Source organism: Convolutriloba macropyga, chromosome 8 (assembly GCF_964194025.1).
Source record: "Convolutriloba macropyga chromosome 8, txConMacr16.3, whole genome shotgun sequence".
Taxonomy (NCBI): Eukaryota; Metazoa; Xenacoelomorpha; order Acoela; family Convolutidae; genus Convolutriloba; species Convolutriloba macropyga.
The window spans coordinates 10349554-10373897 of record NC_134475.1 but is presented as its reverse complement, the minus strand read 5'-3'; the positions used below and the strand labels follow the sequence as shown (position 1 = coordinate 10373897).

Sequence of the window (24344 nt, the reverse complement as noted above, 5' to 3'; positions counted from 1 at the left end):
TTCTGGCAAAAATTCAAAACGTTTAAGCCAAAATTCAAAACGGTTAAGCAAAAATTTCGCATACAAAAACAACACATGTTTTCAATAAGTACTTCAAACTTCGTTCGAGAGCAATTAAACAATTCTCCAGTAAAGAACAGTTAATTGTTCTCTCGGAAATCTCACTCGGACATAGAAAACCCGTTGCACTTTACAGACCCTTGCAGGAAACTGCAAGTTAATTCAAACTTGTAACCAACGAAAATCTTCACTTTTTTCTTTAAGAAACTTTCTCTATTACGTGTCAACAACAGATCAATTTGTCCTCCATCAAACATTTATCCTCGATCATTAAGTGATTCATCGTATATCTCTCACCTACCGCGCTAGGACAATGACAACACAATACACATAACATAGCTGGCAGATTGCCAAAAAATAGCCGCAATAGCTTCGTAGATCTGCAGTAAAAAAACAGTAAGGCAGACCAAAAAATTTGTCTTTTCATTGAAGGCTGATATATTACATTTTGATTAAAAATCTGTATAAGTTTTTGCTGCCTCTATTAGCTGCTCTCAAACCTTCATTTAGAGTGACGCACACCCATTTGACCTTATCTCTTTGAATTAAAGTAAATTAAAGTCAATTTCAAAGTGAGGAAGTCATTTTTGAGAGAGGTAAGTCAAGTGTGACCAAAAATTTAATTACGCGAATGAACAACAAAACTTGCTCCACTAAAAGCGAAAAATGACGTCACACACGCACTTCAGTTGAAATTGCATGAACGAATGAACAAAAAGTGGCTGTGACGTCATATGGTCGTAACAAAAATCGCGACGACGAAATAAAAAAACCAAGAGAAGGCCAATAATAGCCCCAGCTATCGCTGTGCGGCTATTAAACAAAATCAAAGCAATTAAGAGCAACAAATACTCATTCAACCGGGTAGACAAAAAGCTTTACCTCTTTGTATTATAATTGACCAGAAAATCACGAAAGTGGAACATAAACCGACTAACGTTGGTCAAGGGCCTTGTGGTATCCTATCTTATATTCAAATTAGTTTTGTCTACAGGCTTAATTTCTGAATGTGAGCTATTAAGATCACGCCAAAATCGAGAAGTCAAGCGTGAAAAAGTCACTCCAGAAGTGAAATCAAAAGAATGATCAATAAGAACGTCGAAGCGACAAAAAAAGAACATTGCATAAAAAGACAAACACGATTACAATAATGGCTTCAAACTTCGCTCGAGAGCGATTGACAACTAATTTAAGGCGTTTCGTGCTTTACGGATAGTTACCTTTAAAAAATTTGGAGCGATCTCGTACCCAAAAAATGTGAAAAAATACCTGCTCATTGTGTTGCAAGTAGTGGTTGGACCCTAGAAAGTTGACCTTGCCAGCTGCACTGAGAAGGAAATTGACATTCAAGCTAAAACACAAACATTTCAAACTCATCTATTCAAAATTTAGTTGCTTACCAATCAATCCCGAAACAGGCAAACTGGTGCTAGGAAAACTGACCAACCGGTCTTTTAGCCGACAGTGAAAACTTGAAAAATTTTTGCCGAAAATTTGTTTTCTGGCAGCATTTGCCGAAAAATTTTAACGAGAGCAATTGTGATTGGTTGACAAATCTGATTGGTCAAAATATCACTAGTTGAAATAACCATTACAATTGGTGCGCTGTCGGGTTGCTGGCTTAAATTCTAATTTATTTTAATTCAGGGATAAGTACAAATTCGCTGTGAACATCTATCTTAAGTGAGTATTACATGTTTGCCTCGATAATTGCTCCTACATTCTTGATAAAAGGCATTAAAAAGCCGTAAGATCATGTTGAATGGTAAAAACATCAAGACATGTGCAAAGTTGTAAGATCTTTGCTGGGGTATCCAGAAACAAGATCTCGGCAAGATCTTGTTTCTGGATACAAAATCATCTCAAAAAATTGAGAAACTAAACGAATCAAAACTAAACAAAATTATACTCATTGCTAAAACACTAAGCTTTTAAACCTAAGGCAAAATTTTTCCCTTTAAAAGTACCTTTTTCAAAAATATGTTTAAAAACAATTAACTAAGACATGGCAAGATATCACAACGTAATAAGTTGTTTGAATACCAGCGAAAGTTCAAAAAACAACAATCTAACGTGGGACAGAAAACAGTTCTAAATTGAAATTGAGGAAAGACGGCTAAACTTACTTGGGCTGAGTTTCACTGTTTGCATATAGTCCTGAGAGGGTCTTTGCAAGAGATAGAAGACACACTGGTCCAGTCCCACTTGAGTCCACTCCACTCGACAAATCCTAAACAGTTCTCACTTCAAACACAAAGTAGCTGAAATTCACCGAAACAAGGACTTTCTTGTCCATTTTCATCTCAAACTGAATTTTTTTAAGAATGGTTGTCGATATTCTGGTTTGTCATGAAAGCACTATTTAAAGATTAACTCCCTCGCCGCTATGGCACACACGCAGAGACTAATGTTTCAGACAAGTTTCGGTCTCAACTCAACTCTGGTTCTTTGGTATCAAATGTAAAATTTTAAACTCAATACCTTCGAGCTCAATTTGCTTCTTACTATCCCTTTTAAAATAAAACATACCCGGCAGATTGCCGGAGAATAACCGCCGTTGATTCCCATAACTCTATTGGATAGAAAGAAAAGAAAATAACAAAATTGATTTTTGTATAAAAACATTTTTAAATGCGATTTATTTTGATGTCATTTCGTAATTGAACATACTCCTGTCTCTCAGTGAGAGGCTACAGGGTCTAGTATCAATACCAATAAGCATTATAGATAGTAACTAAAAATTATGAGAACAAAGTTCAAAGTTCAAGTTTAAAGTAAAAATGGGCTTTATGGGTTTATCCCGTTTCCATTTCTGACTTTCATTTTTTTTATACTGACTCTCTTCATTTTGAATTGCTTTGCTGGGCAGCTGCTGTTTAAAAGGACTTTGAGCAGAATGACAGAAGAGTGAAACTAGCCTAGAAAAGTCAAAAACATTTCACGCAAAATGTCGAAAAAGCGGCAAAATGAGTAAAGCGAAAAAAAAAGTTCGACGAAGTAAAAAAACATAGCAGGACAGGTCCTGAAAAACAACTCAGAGAATTGAATGAACAACTCAGAAGTACTCTACCCTAACAGCAGATCAATTGAACAATGCCTGCCAGAACACAAACAAAATCATCTCAAAAAATTGAGAAACTAAACGAATCAAAACTAAACAAAAATATACTCATTGCTAAAACACTAAGCTTTTAAACCTAAGGCAAAATTTTTCCCTTTAAAGTACCTTTTTCAAAAATATGTTTAAAAACAATTTTTGTTTCTGAAATCGGTGCAGTATTATATCTGCAAGACCTGAAAAAAATTCGTTGGCCCTTGAAGATCGATTAACTCGAAATTGAACAAAAAATTTAGAAAAAGATATCAATTGGAAATTATAAGGAAATGTTGCTGAAAATCATGATATAAATACATTAAGAATCAATTTTGTGTCTCTAGAAGCTATCCAGTAACCAAATTCTAAGCTTTAAAAAAAACCAATTGGAGCATAGATCGATAGGCCATAATTTTCTTTAAAAATTTGAAACTTAAAAATAGAAATTTGTTCAATTAAAATGTTGAAGGCCATTCAATTGCCCCCTAGCAACTATTTAACAACATACTATCAAACCCTGGATGAGGTTAACTGGCTAATGAGGCCAGAAAAAAATAAATAAATTACAAATGTTTTGAAAAAGCTTGAAAAAATTAGCAAATTTTATCAAAAAATTTCTAAAAGTCGAAAGGTTAAATTGTTGAAAACAAATCCATTGAAACTAAAAATCATGCAGTAACTTTTTATCAGAACGTGGAATATGTTTTCTCGCACTTGAGAATGGACGAATATCAAAAATTGACAAAAACTTTAGTAAGCCGTAAAAAATTGCAGACTTTATAAAAAAAAAATGCTAAAATTCGATTCATTAAAATGTTAAAAACCATTCCATTGTTACTAGAAACTATGCAGTGCCCTATTAACAAACCTCAAAGGGGATTGCCTGGTCCGTGAAGCTGGAAAAACTGAAATTTTAAAAAACCTGAAAAAAATGCAAATTTTATCAAAAAAATTGCTATAATTTGTGATGTTCAAAAGTTTAAACCTATTCCGTGGCAGCTAAAAATTTTTCAGTAAATTCCTATCCAACCCCTAATGAGATTTTCTGACCCCTGGAACTCAAACAACTTGAATAATGACAATAAATGTCAAAAAATGCTAAAATTCATGATGGCAAAAAGTTGAAAACCATTCCATTACCACTAGAAACTATGCAGTAGTCAAACCCCAAACCCTTAGGGGGGGGGGGGTTGGTCAGTCGGTTCAGGTCTTGCATATAATCAACTATTTGTTTCTATTGCTCCCTGAGCACCTTTAATATTAAACATTGCAACAAGTTCTAAACAAACATTACGGATTGGATTATGTGGCCAGAAAAAAGCCTTGAAGACTAACCGCAGAAGCAGACAACGCGTCATAGTGAGAAACAAACATCAGACTGTCCAATTCCACATTCTTTCTTGTGTTGATCAAGGATGCCTAAACAAGATTTAAAAAAGACAAGCAACTATATTTAAAATGAACTACTATAGATTCGGCAAATGATAGAAGTACACTACACTAACCGCAACATTGGCGAATTTGGTGACAGGTACTTGAGCAGGGGCAGGGGTACTTGCCACAATTTGGAACCCATTTCCAAAAACTGCATTCAACAAAGCTAAAATAATTAAACGGTGCTCATTTTGGTGCAATATTTTTTCAGCTTTAAAATTCAGAAGTTCCGGTAAAATCGATTTTTCAATAGCCTGCCCGCATTTGTTTTATAAAAAATCTATTTCGTTCGAAATAAAGCAAAAACAGAATAATTGAAAATTTTAACAAAATCAAATCTTGAACCTTATTAAACAGCTGCTTAAATATTTTTTAAAAGCTAACTTGCCAGTAATCTGTTAACAAACTCGAACACAAAGAAGGCTTTCAATGTTCGTTTCAAAACTTTGTACCCAATAAAATTCCAGTGACCCTCAATAACTTAGCATTCTCATTGTCAGAAAATTGTTGCAGTTTGTCCCTTCCTCCCCTTCAGTTCAACAAAAGAAGCACGTGGTTTTGCGTGAATTTGTGTACTCAGTTTGTTGATCAAAATGATAATCCAGATTTTCGTGCTTGAGACATTTAAGAATTTATTCTGTGCTTTTTAGTTGTGAAGTTTTTTTGACGTCATATTTTACAATGTGTAGGTAATGCTTGCCTACATGTTGTAAAATATGACGACAAAAGTACTTCACAGCTAAAAAGCACAGAATAAATTCTTAAATGTCTTAAGCACGAAAGTCTGGATTATCATTTTGCCCAACAAACTGAGTCGGCAAAATCACGGAAAATTAGTTTCTCTCAGCGCAAACAATGACAGCAAGCTCAAAACAGGTTATGTGTGGTCTGAATAAAAAAATCGCTGATCTGAGGCACGCACGATCAAAAATGTGAAGGCATGCTGATCTGAGGCACGTACGATCAAAAATGTGAAGACATGCTGATCTGAGGCACGCACGATCATTAGTGTGCCTCCGCTCAGCTCTCGCCATAACCAAAAATTGCAGAGAATGAATGTAAGCTGAAGTGCAAGCAAAATACAATTGCTTAAATAAATTGACTATCGTCGGACAAATTGTTCTCGAACGACAGGCGGGGCAATTTAACTCAGAGGGGGCTGTAGCCCAGATAAATTTTTTATTGGCACAAAATATTCCCACCAATGAGGGGTTCGATCCCTCGAACTCCTGCGTAATAGACTGCAGCATTACCCACTCGGCTCTCAAACAATCGCTTTTGTTTTAGCAACAGACATAATTTTTGAATAAAAGCAATTAAGGTCACGCAAAACCAAAAAGTGCAGCATGAAAAAGTCACTGGAGAAAAAATTGTTCTAGAACAAAACGGGCAAGCAAAAACTTTGCATAAAAACGCCACACACCTACAATAACTGGTTTAAACTTCACTCCAGAGCATTTAAAATTTATTCTCATTGAGGCTGTAGGGCTACTATCCCATTAGGAAATCATCCGAACGATGGGATCAAACAATTAAAAGCACAACTTCAAAAATAAAGGAAACAGAAGACAAAGTTTAAATAAACAATCACAATCCTTGACAACAATTTGTCGGTAATCATCTGATTACTTCAAATCCAACAATTGAATTTAACTGCTCCAATAAAAATCTTATGATAATTTAGCTAACTAAGATTCAATAACCGACAGATTTTCGGTTATGCAGTGTTGGCTATTTGCATGCTATAGCAAAAAGATAGCCACACATACGCAATAAAAGAAAACAGCAACAGACCCCAGGAAACCTGTAAAAGCTCTGTAGACAAAAAAAAAACAAAAAAGAAATATAGTAAAATTTTTTAGACAATTAGAAAGTCATCACGTCAAGAAGAAAGTCATTCTTGGTGTCATCATGTGGCACAAACCCAAAAAAGGTGGCCTCTAAAAGAAATGAGTGACTACAATTTGTCACCACTTTTTATTTTGCGCAACCATTTTTCCACATAGAAAATTAGTTAAGTCGTGGAAACAAATGACATTATATTGTGGAAAATTTTATGGATGAACATACACTAGTATTTACGGATGAAAATATACCATTTCCACAATTTGGTCATGTAATTAGCGTAAAACTTCTACGCAATTTTTTTAGCAAGTAACTGAGACCTAATTCAAAGACTTAATTGTTCTTGTGAACAATATGGACAATTTCAAAACTGCCAACTGTCTTCTTAATCCACAATCAGTATCGAGAGGAACACTTCTGAAATTAATCACCAACTGCAACGGTGGACATAGCTGACGAGTGGGAATTCGTTAGATATAGCGTGATAAAGAGTGCCAAAATATTGCCAAAATCGAGTAAAATTAGTCTTCTAATACTATTAAATCTATCCTTTATCTATTTCAGATGCTGGTTCTGAGCAGATTCCCTCAAATTCAAAACAACTGTTTGCAACTTTATTCTATTCCACTAACTCTTCCAACTCCTTCATGCAACTACTTCTTCAATTATTTTAGTAAGTCAATCTAATAAACCAATCACAAGCCTTTTCTACAATCTAAATATTTATTTTACCAATTCATAATTTCAACCAATACAAAAGTGTAATTCATATCAAATCTGGATTAGGAATTTGTATATGACACTGCGCCTCTATAAAAAGAACAACGTGACTCTTTTAAGAGAACAATATAGCAATAGGTCTCTTAAAAAGAACAATGTGCCTCTCAAAAAGAACACTGCGCCTCTAAGTTTTTCATGCAAGCTTAATATTAAATCACTAGCTTAATATTAAATCACTAAGCTCCTTGCAGCAACCTCCTCTTTTTTTAAATGTGAGCTATATAAATTCTTCTTTAATGTGTTTTTTGTTTTGTTAGGCTGACTTGAGACTATTGGCCAAGTGCTGACAAAATAAGTCAACGTCGTATGATGGTTGAATCACGTGGTTGAGTTCCTCTCGTTGTGGAGCGGTCGGTCCAAGAATTTTTGACAATTGTTTGTCCGTGATGACAATATTCTCGGCTGTAAGTCGATTTCCAGGTTGAAGCATTAGTGTTTGTTTTTCATCTTCTGTTACAACAAGTATTTGTCGTGGATGAATTCCGAAAGAGCCCACCACAAATTTTCTCATTTTCGCATATCGTCGACCGTACTTTTGACAAACATAATTTATGAGTGAGTGTAATATCATTGAGATAATGAAAGAGATTGTGCCGATAATGACAGACATTTTCCAAGTGTCACTTTGTGTGAAACGGTTCTTTAGGCTGGGTCTAATACTCTGCATGTCCATTAAAATTGGTTGTGCAATTTCATCTAATTTATTTAACGAGGGTCTCCGATGGTCCGGAATTTCTGACATCTGGATCTGTATTTCTTCAATGAACTGTTGTCTCGCTTGAGTAATAGTAGCAAAATGTGGTAAGTTGTCGATTGCCGGAACTTTTGAGAGAAGATGTTTTAAAGGATCAGTCAGTTTAAAATCCAGTTTTTGAAGCGATGTGTTATGGCACGAAAACATGTCTGCTCGAATTTCCAAGAAGGTAGTCTCCAGTTTAGTTCCGCATTGGAGTTCAATAATGCAAACTTGGCATCCTGGTAAAGCTGTTCGTTTCAATGGATCATGGTTTATTGTTTGGCTTAAATACATTTTGAAATTCGATGATGCTGATGTTATTAACCATTTCCCATTTCCCAAATTTCTCGCTTTTTCTTTTAATGGTAATTTCACAGTTTTGATTTCACACTTTTGCAGAGCAGTTAAATGATTGTTGATAAGTAGTGATCCGAGACATGTATCTTGGGCTGTTTCTAGAGAGAAACCGTTTATGCACACGGAAAAGCTACTCGACCCGACACATCTATTAATCTCATCTTGTGAAAGTAATGCTATTTTTTGAGTAGAAGACACTGCTATAAAATCAGATTCAATGGCATACTGTGATGCGTGTCCGTCTGTTCCGTCATTAGGCATGGGTATTGGTACTGCTTTATATAAATTTAAAACTGTCGCTGCGGTAACAAATGGAATGGCTAATGTGAAGTACATCCCATTGTCAACAATGTCGACATTTCTCAAGATTTTTGTTTCATAGTAAGTTAGAATTTGTGTTATTGGTATAGCCAATGAAAGACGTTCATTCGTGTCTGATTGCCAATGGTTTACATCTCGAAGTATTTCCTCTAAATCTGATCTTGGTAGAAGTGCCATGTGAATCAATTTATTCACCATAATCATTACTGAATTCAAAATTGTTAACTTATAACTGTATATGGCAACACGGTACATTTTTAGTTCATTTAGTGAAGCTGAAAAAGATCCCAGAAGACTTGCCTGTACCTGAAGCATTTGGTCCCTTGCGTAAAACAGTTGAGAGCATGCCATTAATGCTCTTGAATTGTTTTGGATAATATCCACTGCTTTCATCAGTACCATTGTGGGATTTTTCTGCGTTTGAATAATTCGCTTTTGCACTGAGTTTACATCTTCAAGTTGCTCAGCAATTAGGTACATTTTTGAGTTAACTTTGCCTTTAACTTCCACCCACCGGTGGTTGTTCAATTCAATCTGTGATAAAGCCAAGTCGATGTCTTCACGATCTTGACTGGATCCTCCGCAAGCTCCAAAAATGCTACCGAGAGAACATGCTATTCCTGCTCCTGCTGTTACGGCTGTTAATGCGCCTAAAGCAATTAGGCCGGCTCCTCTTTTTGTCCGTTCGTTATCAGTTTGTTTAGTTGTTTGCTCTTTTGTTCCAAATGTTCTCTGGATTTCTTTTTTCATGTTCAAAATGTCTAGTTGAACTGATTTGATTTCGTTTTCCGTATGACGAAGGAGGTAGTCAAAGTTTAAGCTCGATTCGTTTGTGTTCATATGATCCAGCTGACAACCAAATGAGTAGTCATTCCAAGAGTTTTTCAAAAGTAACGAAAGATTTCTGAATTGATTTTCCAACGAGGCATTCAGTCTTGGAAAGGGAACTAGAAATTGAATGTTTATGAATTTTTCAGCAATTAGTAGCTTTTGCTGGTATATAAAATCAATACCTTTCTGTGATTCCATTTTGTTGTCATTATAACAAATGTGCACTATTATTGCGAGAAATATGAGGTATTTCCAAGAAATCATTTTGGAAGTCTTTTCTCGAGAAATTGAAGGCTACAGGGCTTACAATTACTTTCAGGTGGCCAGTCTAAAAATATTTTTTTTTGCCTGTAGAAATAGACATAATTAAATATTAAGTAGGCAATAATTTTCAGTTTTTCATGGCTTTTGAACATTTTGAGGCAATGTTAGGAAACTTTTTATGACTGCTGCTGGGTGCAATAATACTCCCGAAGCCAAAGAGGCGTTTTTGAAAGACAAAAACTCAGACGATGTTGTTCTGGCAGTCTTAATTGTCAAGCCAAGTGTTCTTTTTTCCTCAGGAATGTTTTGTCGGTAGTAAATCGACTGTGTAACTATCAAGCTTTGTCTGAGACATCCCTATATGTAGGAGTCATAAGATCTCGAGCCACCCTGTTTTTGCTTGAGGAGCTCTATATTTAGCTTCATGAACATGGGAAGTCTTAACTTTGAACTGAAATTGCAACTGAAGTTGCAACCATCTTTGCAAAACTTGAACTAATTAATTTTTTTTTATTTGAATATTTAGAGGCGCATTTTTTTTGCGAGGCACATCAATAATAGAATACTCTGAGTGATTCTGATTGTTTAAGGGCTGTAATGTTGTGCGCCTGAAATGTGCACTATGTAGTTCTGTATAGTGGTAATGTATTTTCAAATTCCAATATTGGAATAACATGGTAAGGATGTTTTTAGTTTGAGAATGAATATCATTATGGTGTGTTTATTCATCACTTTGAGTTACGGTTGTATCCAACATCATGTGTCAACTAACTTAGAAGTAATTTGTTGTTCTGATAAGATGATTTACTTGGAAGGTGGAGTGATCGTGTATGAAGCGACTTCTGTGGAATATCTTTGCCCGGAATCTGATACTTCTGACAGCGATAATACATTTTGGGTTGTGCTGCTGCCGTTGGGTGTTATTTTCTGTGTTTGTTGCTGGCCTTGCCTAATAGCATTTGTAATAATGGCAAAATGTTAATAGATGTTGGTAAAGCTCTTCCTTTCCTCTTTTTTTTTTAAGATGTCAAGGAACTGCGTTTTTAATTTTGGAAAATTTAACAACAATGTTTTTTTTAGATAATGGCTCAAACAAGATCCAAATCGAGTTTAGCAAGTATTCATGAAAGAATAACAGCATTCAATAATAAATTCCGAAATCCAGAAGCATTGAAACAATTAGGTTGGGAGGATGTCCCAATTGTTGATGTAAAATGTTCTTCTTCGTGGATCGAAGCTACAAATGTAATATCATCTTGTGGATATTCTCACTACATAAATAACGATAGGGTTAACAAACCAATTGCCTTATCAAATCACCGGCTTTTTCATTTTGATAATAATTTTATAAACACTTTAAATGACATTAATAATGAAACCGAGTTTATCGAGCAAATTGAAAATTATTTTCACGTTCGTTCCACTATTATATCAAATGGTCGAGAGTCTCGAATTTACGAGAAATTATTTTGTCCGAATTCTGACATCAATAAATTTTCGTGGCGTTACAGTATGTCAGTTAACGGTTTAGTAAACTATTCTGTTCCGAACTCTCTCAAAGAAACAAAAATTGATGAATTATCCAATACAATAGTTGGCTCACAGATGGTCATATTGAAACTGGCGGTGATGACTCTATTTCAGTTACCCTATTTGGTGAAAAGCTTTATTTTATCTGTGCTCCTGGAACGCATTCCGTAAAGTTTGAAAAATTAATTCGGAATGTTGATGATTTTATGTCGTTTGTTGAAGCTGGTCCCGAAAATTCTATTGTGAAATCTAATATCAAATTTTACATTCCACAACCCGATCTTATTCTTTGTCAGCCCAGTTTGGCCTCCCACGCTGTTCTAACTTCAACTTTAGGTGTATCTTTTGTATGGGGATGGGAAGCCTGTAATTTACGCGACTCAGATAGAATTAATCGCACCCTCTATCATTATGGTCCTGGTAAAAAGCACGGTGGTTATAAAAGTTTGTTAAGTTATGCTGGGCTAGAAGGCGCTCTGCAAACTAGTAAAGAAATGGATAAAGCTCGTAACGCTGGTTACAGTGGTTTGTCGGAACATTTGTACGCGTTTAAGAAGTCTGGGCAACAGTATTTAGAAAATAATGTAAGAAAGTGTGGTCGAAAAGCTGGTATAGCTGGAGCCAATAAACGTATGAAGCGTAGTTTCAGGATTCCCAACAACAAGCGCAAGTACCTAAACGACTCTTCAAAGAGAGAAGGTTCATAACTTTGTGTTTCAAATGATTAATTCCTTACGAAAATAGACTTTTATATTTAGAATCATGGAAGAAACACATAAAGAAATTCAGTTGGCGCATATGTGAGTCAACGCAAAGCGTTGGGTTGCCGCAAATTGTTCAACTACATTGTAAAGAGTTCTGTTCTACGCTTGCTAATAGAAGGAGCATGCATGTGGCTGTTTCAAAATGTCAGGAAACAACAGTTTTGGACGGTAAGTCCAACTTATGAAATGTTGTTACAGTAAGTAATTCTAAATCCCCTTGTCCGTCTGTAAAGGTACATAGTTGAAATATATATTATTGTAAAGCTAACGTTGTGCCAAGAAGCGCCTAGGATGTACTTTTTTGATTTTTGACTTTGGTTCTGTATAATTAGCATTTTTTTGATTAATTAATGTGTTAACATTGAGAAACTTGTTGTTCATGCGTAAACATTCATGAACTTAGGACTTGTAATGGTCTAGATCGTATTTATTCCAAATTACCCTCAGGCTAATTTGGAATGATTTGTTCATTGAAGCAAAACGTCACTGTTTGAAATGGCCTTTGGTATAAGTAAAGTAATTGCAAGTAAAGAATGAATATTAGCAATTATGAAAGGCAATTAATTATGAAAAGAGATTAAGGAAAGTTAAACCATTAGGACGACTGGAAATGCTGTGTTTGCTTGCGTATGCGACCATATCGCGAGACTGTGTCTGCCACTTTTAGGGAACTTGATGATGTTGGTTTTTGTGGTTGTGGTATCCGTGTTTGGAGTGTAGGAGCTGTGTTTGCTGCCTGCTGTTTCACGTTCATGCCGCTTTTCCTTTAGCAGTTTAGCTAGATTTGAAACTGGTATGCTTGATGTTGTTGGAGGTTCAGTAACTATATCATTATTTTGGTCAGACTTAGGACTGGACTGCGGAGTATGCGATCTGCTGGAAAGTTTTTCCGACTCTGGTGTATAAAACGGAGAGGTGTCCCCTGTGTTTTCCATTTCAGGTGTTCGTGGGGGCTCTTCTGCAGTCGTATTTTGTACCATTTCCGTTACACTTTTTGACTCAGGTTCTGTTGCTATTTTGGAGTAAACTTTCGCTCGTCGATTTTTGTCGTAAGAAAAAGTCAATTCCTCTAATGCATGGTCAAAGAGGTTTGGTTCACGCAATTCCTCGGCTATCATTGGGTCTGCTTTAAATAGTTTTTCATCAATATTCTGCAGATCTTGAATTTTATATTGTGGTTTGATGGGTTTGAGTCTGACTCTATGGACGATTTGCGTATTATTTGTGTTCACTCTTCTTATTAAATAGTTACTTCGAGTTAGAACTTTTTCAATTCTGAACAATGCTGTCCATTTGCATTCTAAGTTACTTATCTTTTCATGCTCTTTAGAAAGTTTTGGACTGAGCAACATGCAATAGTCATGTAATTTTAATGGTGCAGCTTTGGCTTTTCTATCATAATATTCGCGATATTTGTTGAATGAATTAACTAAGTTTTCTTTAGTTTGGCTAAATAATGTCGCCATTTTGCTTTGGATATCAAAAATATAATCATATTGGCATTGCTGGTGGTATATATTTTTGTTACTGAAGCGTAGATCTAAAGGCTTTTGCGGTATTCTGCCATGAAAGATAAGAGTTGGAGGGCAAGCTAATGTAGATTGGTAGCTAGTGTTGTGTTGGAACACAGCTAAATCTACATATTTATGCCAGTCCCTTGGCAGTTGGTTTTCATAAATTCGTAAGTATCGTTTGAGTGGGCCATGGGACCTTTCTAAAGCTCCGATTGTTTGAGCGTGTTTAACAGTCGCATGTTCGATTTTAAATTCTAAAAGCGTTGAAAGCTCTTCTAGCATTCGCGAAGTAAATTGCGAGCCTTGATCTGTAAGTATGACTAATGGTATATAGGAATGCCGCATAAACCATTGCATTAAGAATTTACAAACTGTGTCGGCTGAGATTGAAGGTAAGGGCTGTGCAAACATATATTTCGAAAATACGTCCATTCCTGTTAGTATATACGAGTAGCCTCCTGATTTTGGTAATTGACCGACTATATCGATTTGAAGCATATCTGCAGGTAGGCTAGTATTAGAACTAACGGGAGATAATGGCATGGTCAATGTTTCATGTTTGGGAGATTTAGCTTGAAAACATGTTAGGCAGTTGTTTATATAAGTAATAAGAAATTCTGTGTAGCCCGGGAAATAGAATTTCCTTCGGAACTCATGAATGGTCTTTTGTATGCCTAAATGTCCTTTAAGCTTAGAGTTGTGAATTCGGTATATAAGTTCTGTTCGCAGTTGTTTTGGAATGACAATCTGTTTGATAAAATTCTTGCCTGAATGGTCATAAAATTTTCGGCAAAGTATGTTTCCATCAAGGATTAACCGACCAAGTTGCTTATGATATTTCTGTAGGTCATATGAACAATACATGCTTATCGGTGAATCCTTTTTCCTTAGCAAGTTCAGTGCTTTCTGAATATCGTTGTCCTTTGACTGTTCATTGAACATATCAATTGATTTTAAGCACTTACTCAATTCAAATTTATCCAAGGGATTTTCTTCCGACAATTTGTTTAAACTCTGATCTTTCGGCTCAAAGAAGGAGCTTAAATGAATTGTGGTACAAGTTTCCTCACTGTCAATAGTTATAAGAGGGACGTTAACGGCTGTTATTAAAGCTGTAAGGCTATTGTCTGGTGTTTGTGCTAGTACTTCAACTTCAATGTCTTTTACAGGAATTCGATCGCTCAGTTTCAGTTTCAGCTTGGTGCTAGGGTTAACATGAATGAGTGAGAGATAATCTGCGGCTGCGTTAGCTTTGCCAGAAATATGTCCTAATACAAAGTTAAAAGATAACACATAGTCAACAGCGTTCCATAAGTTTCCCGGTAATTTCTTCGTCTGGAAGAAACGTGTGACACTTTTGTTATCTGTTAGGACTATTACTGGTTTAGTTGAAACTCCCCATATGTAATGCTCAAACGACCCAAAGGCTAAATATATTCCCAGGAATTCTTTAGCATAAATTGAGTGTTTAAGTTGCGCAGGCGAAAACAAATGGGAACCAAAGGAAACAGGTGCGTAAGTTTTATCCTTGCTTGGTTCTTCAGATTCTAAATTGTCTTCAATTAGTAGGATAAAACCTGCAGCGTAAAAGCTGGCATCACAAACGATTATGAATTGGCAACCTGGTTGAGCTAATTTTAACGACATTGAACAAGCTTTAATTAAATCATTTTTCAGAGTAGCCAGGGATTCGTGATGGTTGTTTGTGATGTTAAATTGAGTTTCTTTTCGCAACAGTTTGAAGAAAGGGTGCAGTTTAAGTGCAAGATTTGGTATAAATTTTTGGAAATATTGCATAAATCCGATTAATCGGCGAACCTGTTTTATGGTTTTTGGCATTCTAACATTTTCAAGAAACTTTTCAACTTTCGGTTTGTTAGGACTAATGCCAGCTGCAGATACAACATGTCCAAGAAATTGGATCTTTGGAATACCAAATTGGCATTTTTCGATTGACAGTTTAAAACCCAAATTTTGAATGCATAGAAAAATCTGTTCCAAATTATCGATCAACGTTTTTCCATCTTTTGCGCCACTTCCCAAGTCATCAAAATAAACAAAACACTTATCACTAGCAACACATGACTGTAAATGCTTACTCACACAAGAGCTGAAAGCTGTTGGTGGTCGGCTGAGCCCTTGGGCTAGTCGTTTGAACGCAAAGGTTCTTCCTCCAAAGTTAAAGGCCAGAAGTTGAACACTCAAATTGTCCGCCATTTGCATAGAGAAATAAGCTTGGCTGCAATCCATTTTTGCGAAGATCGTTTTCCCTGCTAGATGCGCAGTTGCGTCGGCCATTGTTGGTATAGGATAATTATGGTTGTTGTAATCATGGCGTAGCAAGTGGTTTATGCGTCTAAGGTCTATTAAGATTCTCAGTTTTCCCGATGATTTTCTCTGAGCAAAGACGAGACGAGTATCGTGAGAAAGGTAGAGTGGTAATGATGTCGTAGTATTGCATAAGAGCTAATTCTACAATCAGCTCGTCTCTGAGATGTATTGGTGTTGTGGGGTTTGGTGAGTAAATTGGTCTATTATGTTCGGGTGTTAGTTTAACAGGACAGTCCGTGTTTTTTCCAAGATCTAATCTGTGTCGAGCAAATATTTTATGATGTTTGACCAACAAGTTTTCCATAAGTTTCTTTTGCTCTCGCGAAAATATCGAATCAGTCCAGTCAAATTTGGAAAGAAACGTTGCTCTACTTTCTTTATCCGTTGTGGGGTCTAATTTTTCATCCGCTCTTAATTTTACAAGAGTGTCATAAATTATTTTCCAAACTCCGGTAAGCTTTGAATTGTCATGACAGTTCTCAGGTGTTGGGAACCAAAAGTTGTCTGTCGGCACCCATGTTTGAAAGATTGGTTTGTTTTGATTTTCAGGAAAAACTTCGTTTTCTGTAATTGACGATAGAATTGATGGTTCAAAAGGATAAATATAGTTTGCTTGATTTGGCGTTAATAAAATGAATTTTGCTATTCGTGTTCGTGGGTTAATAGTAACAGTAAAAGGGTTTAGATTCAGAATCCCAATTTTAGTTCTCTGATGGTTATCAAGTTTGTTTATTGACGAAGTAACACATAAGCTTGATTTTTTTTTCGAATAGGGAAGACGGCTCAATTATTCCAATAGCATTTTTAAATGCAATATCTGGTTTGAAAATGGAGACTTCAACAATATCTTGATGGTTTGGTCTCAATGTTATTTTACTAACCGTGATGACTACTTGCTGTCTTGGGTTAACCTGATGTCCTATGGAATTAAGACTCAAGGTAACATCTGGAAAGTATAGTAATTTCTTTGACGGATCAATAACAATTCGATTTTTGATAAAGAATGGGTTTCCTAGAATTGCAGTACTCATTTGATCAAGAATGAGAAACTCTTCGCTATAAGTATTCAATCCGACATTTAGTTCAATGATAACTTTTCCCATTACTCGCACTTTTTTGCCATCAGCCACGTATACTTTTTCAGGAAAATTGTTCGATAGTTGAGTAACACATGCTGGCTTATTTAGTTTAATTTTTTGTAATATAGTTTTTGAAAGTGCACTTGAAAATGCTCCAGTATCAATTAGTATTTTAAAGCAGAATTTGTGAAAGTGTAATGGTAAATAGAAAAGATTCGTACCCGTTATTGGCACTGAATTATGACTACTGTTAGCTAGTGCTGTAAGAAAAGGCTGCTGCTGCGTATTTAGTTTTTTGGGATCGTATCGAACGGCACGTGTGTTCCTCGCTGTGGTGCTGGTTTAAACCAACATTGACTTTGTATGTGGCCCGGTTGACCACAGTTCCTACAGATAATTGGACTGTATCTGTAACCACGCCCACGTTGGTTGTAGAAACTACTGCCAGCGTGACCGAATTGTTGTCGTTGGTTACCTTGATGGTATGAAGGTCTGTTATTTCCGCGGTTTGAGTTGAATTGAATTTGTCGTCGGCCTCGAAGATTACCTCTGTGAAATCTCCTATTATTTGATCTGTCCACAGAGACTTGCATCTTGTTCATTTGTCTTCCAAGTTCTCTCTGACTTGACGCCAAATTTTTATTAGCAGCCGCGATGTTGTTTAATGCTGTTGCAAGATTACTTGAGCTATTGTCAGTAATAGCATTGAATCCTGTGGCCTGTGCTTCTTCATCTGGTAAGATACTTTTCAATGTTAGTCGTTTTGAGACTGATGCACATAAATCGGTTACAGTTGTTGTTTCCGGTTGCATTAACAATTTGAGTCGAATTTGTGTAGGCATTCCCGAAATGAATGCGTCTCGTATTCGCCTTGTTCGTTCTGCCGAATAGTCATTTCCTCCTGAATCTGCAAACGCTATATTAGCAAGTCTTGTGACGTCTGTCAGAAAATCTTCAGGCGTCTCCTTTGATTGATTAAATTTTCGTTCTTGGAACTTTAATTTGTAGAGCTCCACACGATTTGCACTCAAATATCGATTTTCTAGTGATTGCAAAGCATTGTTTATTGTGTTTTTACTTGCAGCCGGTAATTCCAGAAAATAATTTAGAGCACCACCTTGTAAGTGAAGTTTTAAAAATCCAACTTGCTGGGCATTCGGTACTTGGGCAAGTGCGATAGAAGATTCCAGTTGCTCACGGAATACTCTAAAATCTTCTGTAACCGCTCCCGTAAATGGATTTAAGTTAACGCTTTGTGGCGCTGCTGCTGGTGGAGGTGGAGCAATTCCTCTTATTGCTGTTGCGATAGCATTTGCAGCTGCTGCAACATCTGCCATTTTATCAAAGTTGTAACAATCTTATCTCAGAAGACAAAACTATCACTAAAAATTTCTGAACTGGAACAATTGAAGGATAGTGTAGATATTGATATTGAAAAATGTTAAAGAAATAAAAAAAATTTTTTTTCAAAAAGTATTCAAAGTTTCAAGAAGAGCAATTGGGGGAAAAATGATAAGTCAAGTATAGCAATTAATCAAGTTTGAAGCTCATCTGGGGGTTTAAGTCAATTGTTATGTTTGCTAAATCTAATCCTGATAAAATTGAATGGAAGTCGGGGCAAGTGGTATCCGTAAAATAAAAGCATTTACGATTATCAATTGTATAAATTAAATGTAAGTTTGTAGAAGTAGAATTAATGATATAACTATTCAATAGTCCTTCTTTTTCGCCAATTCGTATTCTAAGTTTTTTCCGTCCCACACTAACAGTTTTAAACATTTTGAAGCGAAAGCTATGTGTTTTTTAAGAAATCATTTTTCAACTTGTGAATCGTGAATGTATATCTCTCTGCTCTTTTCCTGTCACCATCTTCTAATACTATTAAATCTATCCTTTATCTATTTCAGATGCTGGTTCTGAGCAGATTCCCTCAAATTCAAAACAACTGTTTGCAACTTTATTCTATTCGTCTAACTCTTCCAACTCCTTCATGCAACTACTTCTTCAATTATTTTAGTAAGTCAATCTAATAAACCAATCACAAGCCTTTTCTACAATCTAAATATTTATTTTACCAATTCATAATTTCAACCAATACAAAAGTGTAATTCATATCAAATCTGGATTAGGAATTTGTATATGACAATTAGTCCAGAAAACCGACCTTTGTCACTCAATCGTTTGAAGCTAGCATTATGCAAAAATTGTTCCAAGACATTGATTCTCAAGAGTTATAAGGCATAGCATTTAAATGGAGTGTCACGTTCTTAGATTAATTTTAGTTCGGCAGTCAAAGAAGTCAAATTTGATATTGATGTGACAAATTATCCACGTAGAACTGAAGTTATTGCCAAAGAACAAAAATTCACCACGCACAAAAAGGAGTTATGAAACAGTAAACAATTGGCAAAAATGCCATTGTCTAGTTAAGAAGAACGTGTACAAGTGGTGAATGGGCAATAGTCAAGTTAACAAGTTTTGGCATCTTTTTGAAAACAGATATGACATTTGACCTAGATAATACCAGACAAGATATTCAAATCTCGTGAGCGCCCAAAACAAATAAGCCTTTTGCAATTTCAGAGCCTCACTCGAAATTGTGGATTAAACAATTTCAGATACAGGAAAAGATGTGCAGATCTGAGAAATTTATTTACCTTTAAATGATTTTAATTCCCTTTGATTTTAATATCGTTTGATTTTAATTGAAACACAACACGGTTGGGCAAACAAAAAGTTATAAAATTTTAAATTGAAATCCAGATACTCGTTACTTTTTACTTGGGGGCAAAGAAGAGAACATTTCACAGCTTGCAGGTCCTTTGATTACAGTTTATTGATTTATCAAAGGAATTGATACAGTTTAAACTGTATCAATTCCTTTGATTACAGTTTATTCGATCGCATTCGCACAAATCAATTGGGATTCGAATTTCTTGCAAATATACTGCGAAAAGACGAGCATTTTGACAATTGGATAGCTTTACATAAAGCAGCAGATATCGAAAAGTATTATTCAGCAATAATTGTAAAAAAGAAAAGAGTCAAGAAAACCGAGCACATACCTTTGAATGCAGAAGATCCCCGGTCGGTCGAGGTCACAGCCTGCAGATTTTCCAACACTTGATTGACAGTGTCGGAATCATGGGCGAAGTAGATGGGAATGGGATACTCCTGTTCCATCAGGAGAGACTCCACTCCCAGCCACTTGTTCTTCTGCTCCTCACTCAGGTGATCTGTGGAGTGAGGTAGTATTATGATGATTGCAAGTGGATACATCCGCACAACATCCCTTAATTGTGCTGCATCCGTTTCCTCCATTCGCACGATGAAACACTTCCTGTGAGACATGTGAACGTGAGTAGTGGCTTCGGCCGAGATGGAAGCCGCGAATGAGCCTAGAAAGAAAACAACATCACAAAATAATTCAGAGAAGAGGTCTATCCCATTACAGCCTTCCCCAAAGCTTTGTCGTCATAAAAACTATACCCCCCAGCTTTGTGGTCAAATAACCTATAGCCCACCTCCCTAATCATGGTAATTATACCATAATGGGGGGCTATAATGTTGTGAAGGGCGGGCTATAAAAGACCCCGGAAAGGAGACATCAAAAGCCATGCGTGCACGACTGTTTCTGGTTCTGCCCCAATTTTCCTCTCCATGTTTTACTCTCTAATGTTCTCTTAGGTGTAAATTTTGTTAATTCACAAAATACCAATTCTCGTTGTTTACCACATAACCAACTTCGTTCAGATACAATCCGTTTTCACACAATCATTAAAATACATTATATTTTACAAACAAAATATTTCCAAATATTTTCAAATCAAAATATGATAAAATTTTACCAGTTGGTTAAATAAATATACACTCGATAACAATCACTTAACTTTAATAATAATCATCCATAGGCTGACTGGGGGGGTCGGCTTAGGGGGTGGGGGTGAAATTTTTAATATAAAGAACCGCCCTTCAACTTAACATCAAAATTGTCTCCTCAAAAGTTTCGGTGAATTGCATATTAAGAGACTAGTGAGGCGTAACGCTCTAAGAGAGATGCTCGGCCACTTAATGCCCTCCAGGCTTTACCTGTTCATATAGTTTTTGGGGGTTAAAAATTAAATTTGTCAGACACAAATTCGGTCGAGCGAAAAATCCCATAAAAAGACCATAGGAGTCATAATTGCTACAAACTTCCTTCGTTCGAGAGCAATTAATAACTCTTCTAGAGGAGTAGCACTTACCATTTTTGTTGGATCCAGCCTCGAATCCCTGGAGTCTGAAAATGGGAAAACTCTGAGAGCCACAAGCAGGTGCAGCCAACAGGAACAAAGGCACGATCATAATGACAATGTACACGTTGAAACTTTTGCAAGTCTCTGCCAAGTCGTTTAAGAAGTCCAGCATAACGCTTCTAAAATAAACATCTGATTCGAATTCTTAGAATATTATATTTAACTTGTCGTTTATTCAATTGGAGCAACACGAAGATAAGGAATTTTAGCCGAAAACACGTCCAGCAGAAATAAAAAAAAACAAGAATTTACTCAGACGCAAAAGTTGGGATTTATTGTGTTTAGTCAACTCAGTGTTTTTATGACACCCATTCTCAAATTATGTGTCGTTATATAGCAAGCTAATAGGTACAAAAAATAGCAAGCGTCCCAGAAGGCTTAAAAGCTATATGCCGACAAAGCTGCGGGGGGGGGGGGGGGCAAAACAGATCCAAGATTTGTTTATCCTATAGATACTTGAGTAGTCATAGTTGAACCCAAAATGATAAGACGGACAAAAAAAGACCAAAGCCTCGACCTCCACTCGTCCTCTCTGTCTCGATTTTTTAAGCGCTATATGCTAAGATTCTTCCTCTAAAAAATCATACTCCGTCAAAACAAGATAACATTATAATAAGATTTTTAATCAGAACCCAAAACATTTAGTTTATTTGCAACTTCAATTTTGCTGGACGCTTCTTCGATAGTGTTCTACGCAACACCCTATTCATAAATACAATTTCCTCAGGAGCAGTAAAAAGTATTTCATGACAAGATTTTCTAGGCTGTAATGTAAAAATAATACAAAATTGCACTGATTACGGAAGCAAAATTGCTGAGCGGAATTTTTTAATCAAGACAAATCATAAAATTTTAAATCAACTAATAATATCGATTCATATATCAACTCACAAACACAATCAAAAGAAAATAACAGTTTAAACAAAACAAATCGAATTTTGGTGAGCTAAACAAAATTAGACAAAATAATCCTTGTAACCTTTTGACTTTTCATTTTATTTGTATTGGGCAATACTGTACTTACTCACGGCTTTGGAACCCAAAATACCGAAAAAGTTCTTTTCATTTCTTGCTTTTGCGGAAGCATTTATAAAAAAGCGCAAGAATATGCCAACGTTGACATAATTTTTGGCTGATAACGTGGAATTGTTGGTTGTTCTTATTGAAAAAACTGCTGGACGAATCATACTTTCGACATATGAGGGACGTTTTCACAACTATATTCTTTCTCAATAGTCCTTACTTTACATATGAAAAATGTTGACTTAAACATTCTGGCCATAAAAATCGGCGAAAGAGGAAGACAGTTATGCTAGGCTAGAAAAAATCCGATCAGAAAACCCATATTTTTTACGCCTGAAGATGGAATTGCACTCCAGTGTCAATGTGTATTAAAAGCTCTTGTTAAAAAAGACCTCGATTTTCGAAATGGTTTCACTTAAATGACTGGACGTACGTTCCATAATATTTTGTTCCCAGCTCATGGAAGAAAGCATGCAAGTCAATTAAACCCTCTCAAACTATCCATAGATACACATTTAGGTAGCACAATTAGGAGCCTTTCCAATTGAAACTCCAAGTTTAAATTTTTTACTCCTTCGGAGATATGGAACCATGGTACAAAAAAGCTACGTACAGCATAATTTGTGTTATTTTAGAATTAATTATGCTACGGCGTGAAACTGAGGAGTGATTTCATTCTCATTCTTTCAGCTTAAACAGAAGTTACCATTTATGGACATAAATACAAAACGAGCTCAATTTAAAATCAAGATCAAGCGCACAAATGAATAGAAACGTTATCTAGAACAAAACACCCTCGAAAAAAAAACAGCACAAAAATCAAGAGGAAGGCATCAAAAAGTGTCAAGAGAAATCCAAAACAAGCTAGTGAATAAACTTTTAGAAAGATTCTAAAACTTCACTGGAAAGCACTTCAACTTCTCCAGCTACCATACCATTTCGAGAAGTAAAATGAGACACTCTCAAAAATAGGTAGTTATCTCAAAAATGCTACCAGCAAGAACAGTGGTTCGCCATGCTCATTGTAATAGGGAACCAAAAAAACTTCAAAGTTAAATCAGTGATCACTGCAGCAGCAGTCAAAGAATGCGGCAAACAACAAGGTAAAAGAAGATCTGGAAAGATTCTATTTAGCAATGGAGCCGAAAACGCGCAGTTAACCTCTCCCGGAATCGTATGCTCGCTCCGTTCAAATGGAACGGAGCGAGCATACGATACGTCATATCCCATTCTACGATACGTCATACCTGAAAATAATTATTGGGTACATGCATATGCAAATATTTGAAGTTGAGAGATGGTTCACAGACTCCCACATCGAAAAAGGGGAGCCAACTCTATCGCTTTTTATTGGGCACAGAAGTATTTTTGATAGACAGGAGCATCTCTTCACTTGCCCTTTTAGAAACAACACGTGCCTTAAATCGTTCCTGCGATTCATAATCTGAGGTCCGAACTCAGGGATGAAAAAAAGCACACCGATTCTGAAGATAAATGATGCACTGGTGCATCCAACTGTATCCACATTGTGTTGACACTGTCCACGGGGCACTTCGGCGACAGCTGGGGTCGGCGACAGCTGGGGATACATCCTCCCAAAACGTCCCAAAACCGGCTTAAACAATCAAGTTTTATAGCCCTGATCTTGGCAACTTGGGAGACACAACAGCCAAAAAAATTAAAGAACTGAAAGAAAACAAAAGCCCAATAATCATAAAAGCAGTTAAAGGAAACTGTCTTGTGATACTGAGCACTACACAAGAAAATGTGGCAAACAAAGAACTGCAAAAAGCGGCATACAAAAAATGACACAGACGAAATGAAATGGAAAAGGCTAAAAATGAAATTCAAATCATAGAAACAATAATGGGTGTTGCACCAGCTTTCTACAAGATCAACCGAAAAACAATCGAACAAAAACCCATAAGGGAAAAATTCATACTTTGCTCTAAAAAGAAGCCTACAAAGAGAGAATTGAAGACATTTATCTTGGAACGGACACTGTTACAGCCTTCGGGGCAAACGAACTCCAGTATATTGAGCAAACCAATAAACTACGAAAATTATTAACGACAAATTTCCTTGG

The 24344-nt window shown here is 36.1% G+C and overlaps 1 protein-coding gene across 1 annotated transcript in view; it reads right to left on the bottom strand.

Annotated features, from left to right (window-relative positions):
• Window positions 1-21384, bottom strand: part of LOC142343922 (BOS complex subunit ncln-like) — a 29057-nt gene extending 7673 nt beyond the window's left edge. Inside the window, exons 1-6 of the mRNA XM_075395320.1 lie at window positions 21185-21384; window positions 20006-20338; window positions 4660-4754; window positions 4490-4573; window positions 2187-2290; window positions 1330-1411 (exon numbers count right to left, since the gene is read on the bottom strand). Coding sequence (XP_075251435.1) covers window positions 1330-1411; window positions 2187-2290; window positions 4490-4573; window positions 4660-4754; window positions 20006-20338; window positions 21185-21347 — 861 coding nt within the window. The 5' untranslated portion in view covers window positions 21348-21384. The remainder of the gene's footprint in view (window positions 1-1329; window positions 1412-2186; window positions 2291-4489; window positions 4574-4659; window positions 4755-20005; window positions 20339-21184) is intronic.
• Between the last annotated feature and the right edge of the window lie 2960 nt (window positions 21385-24344).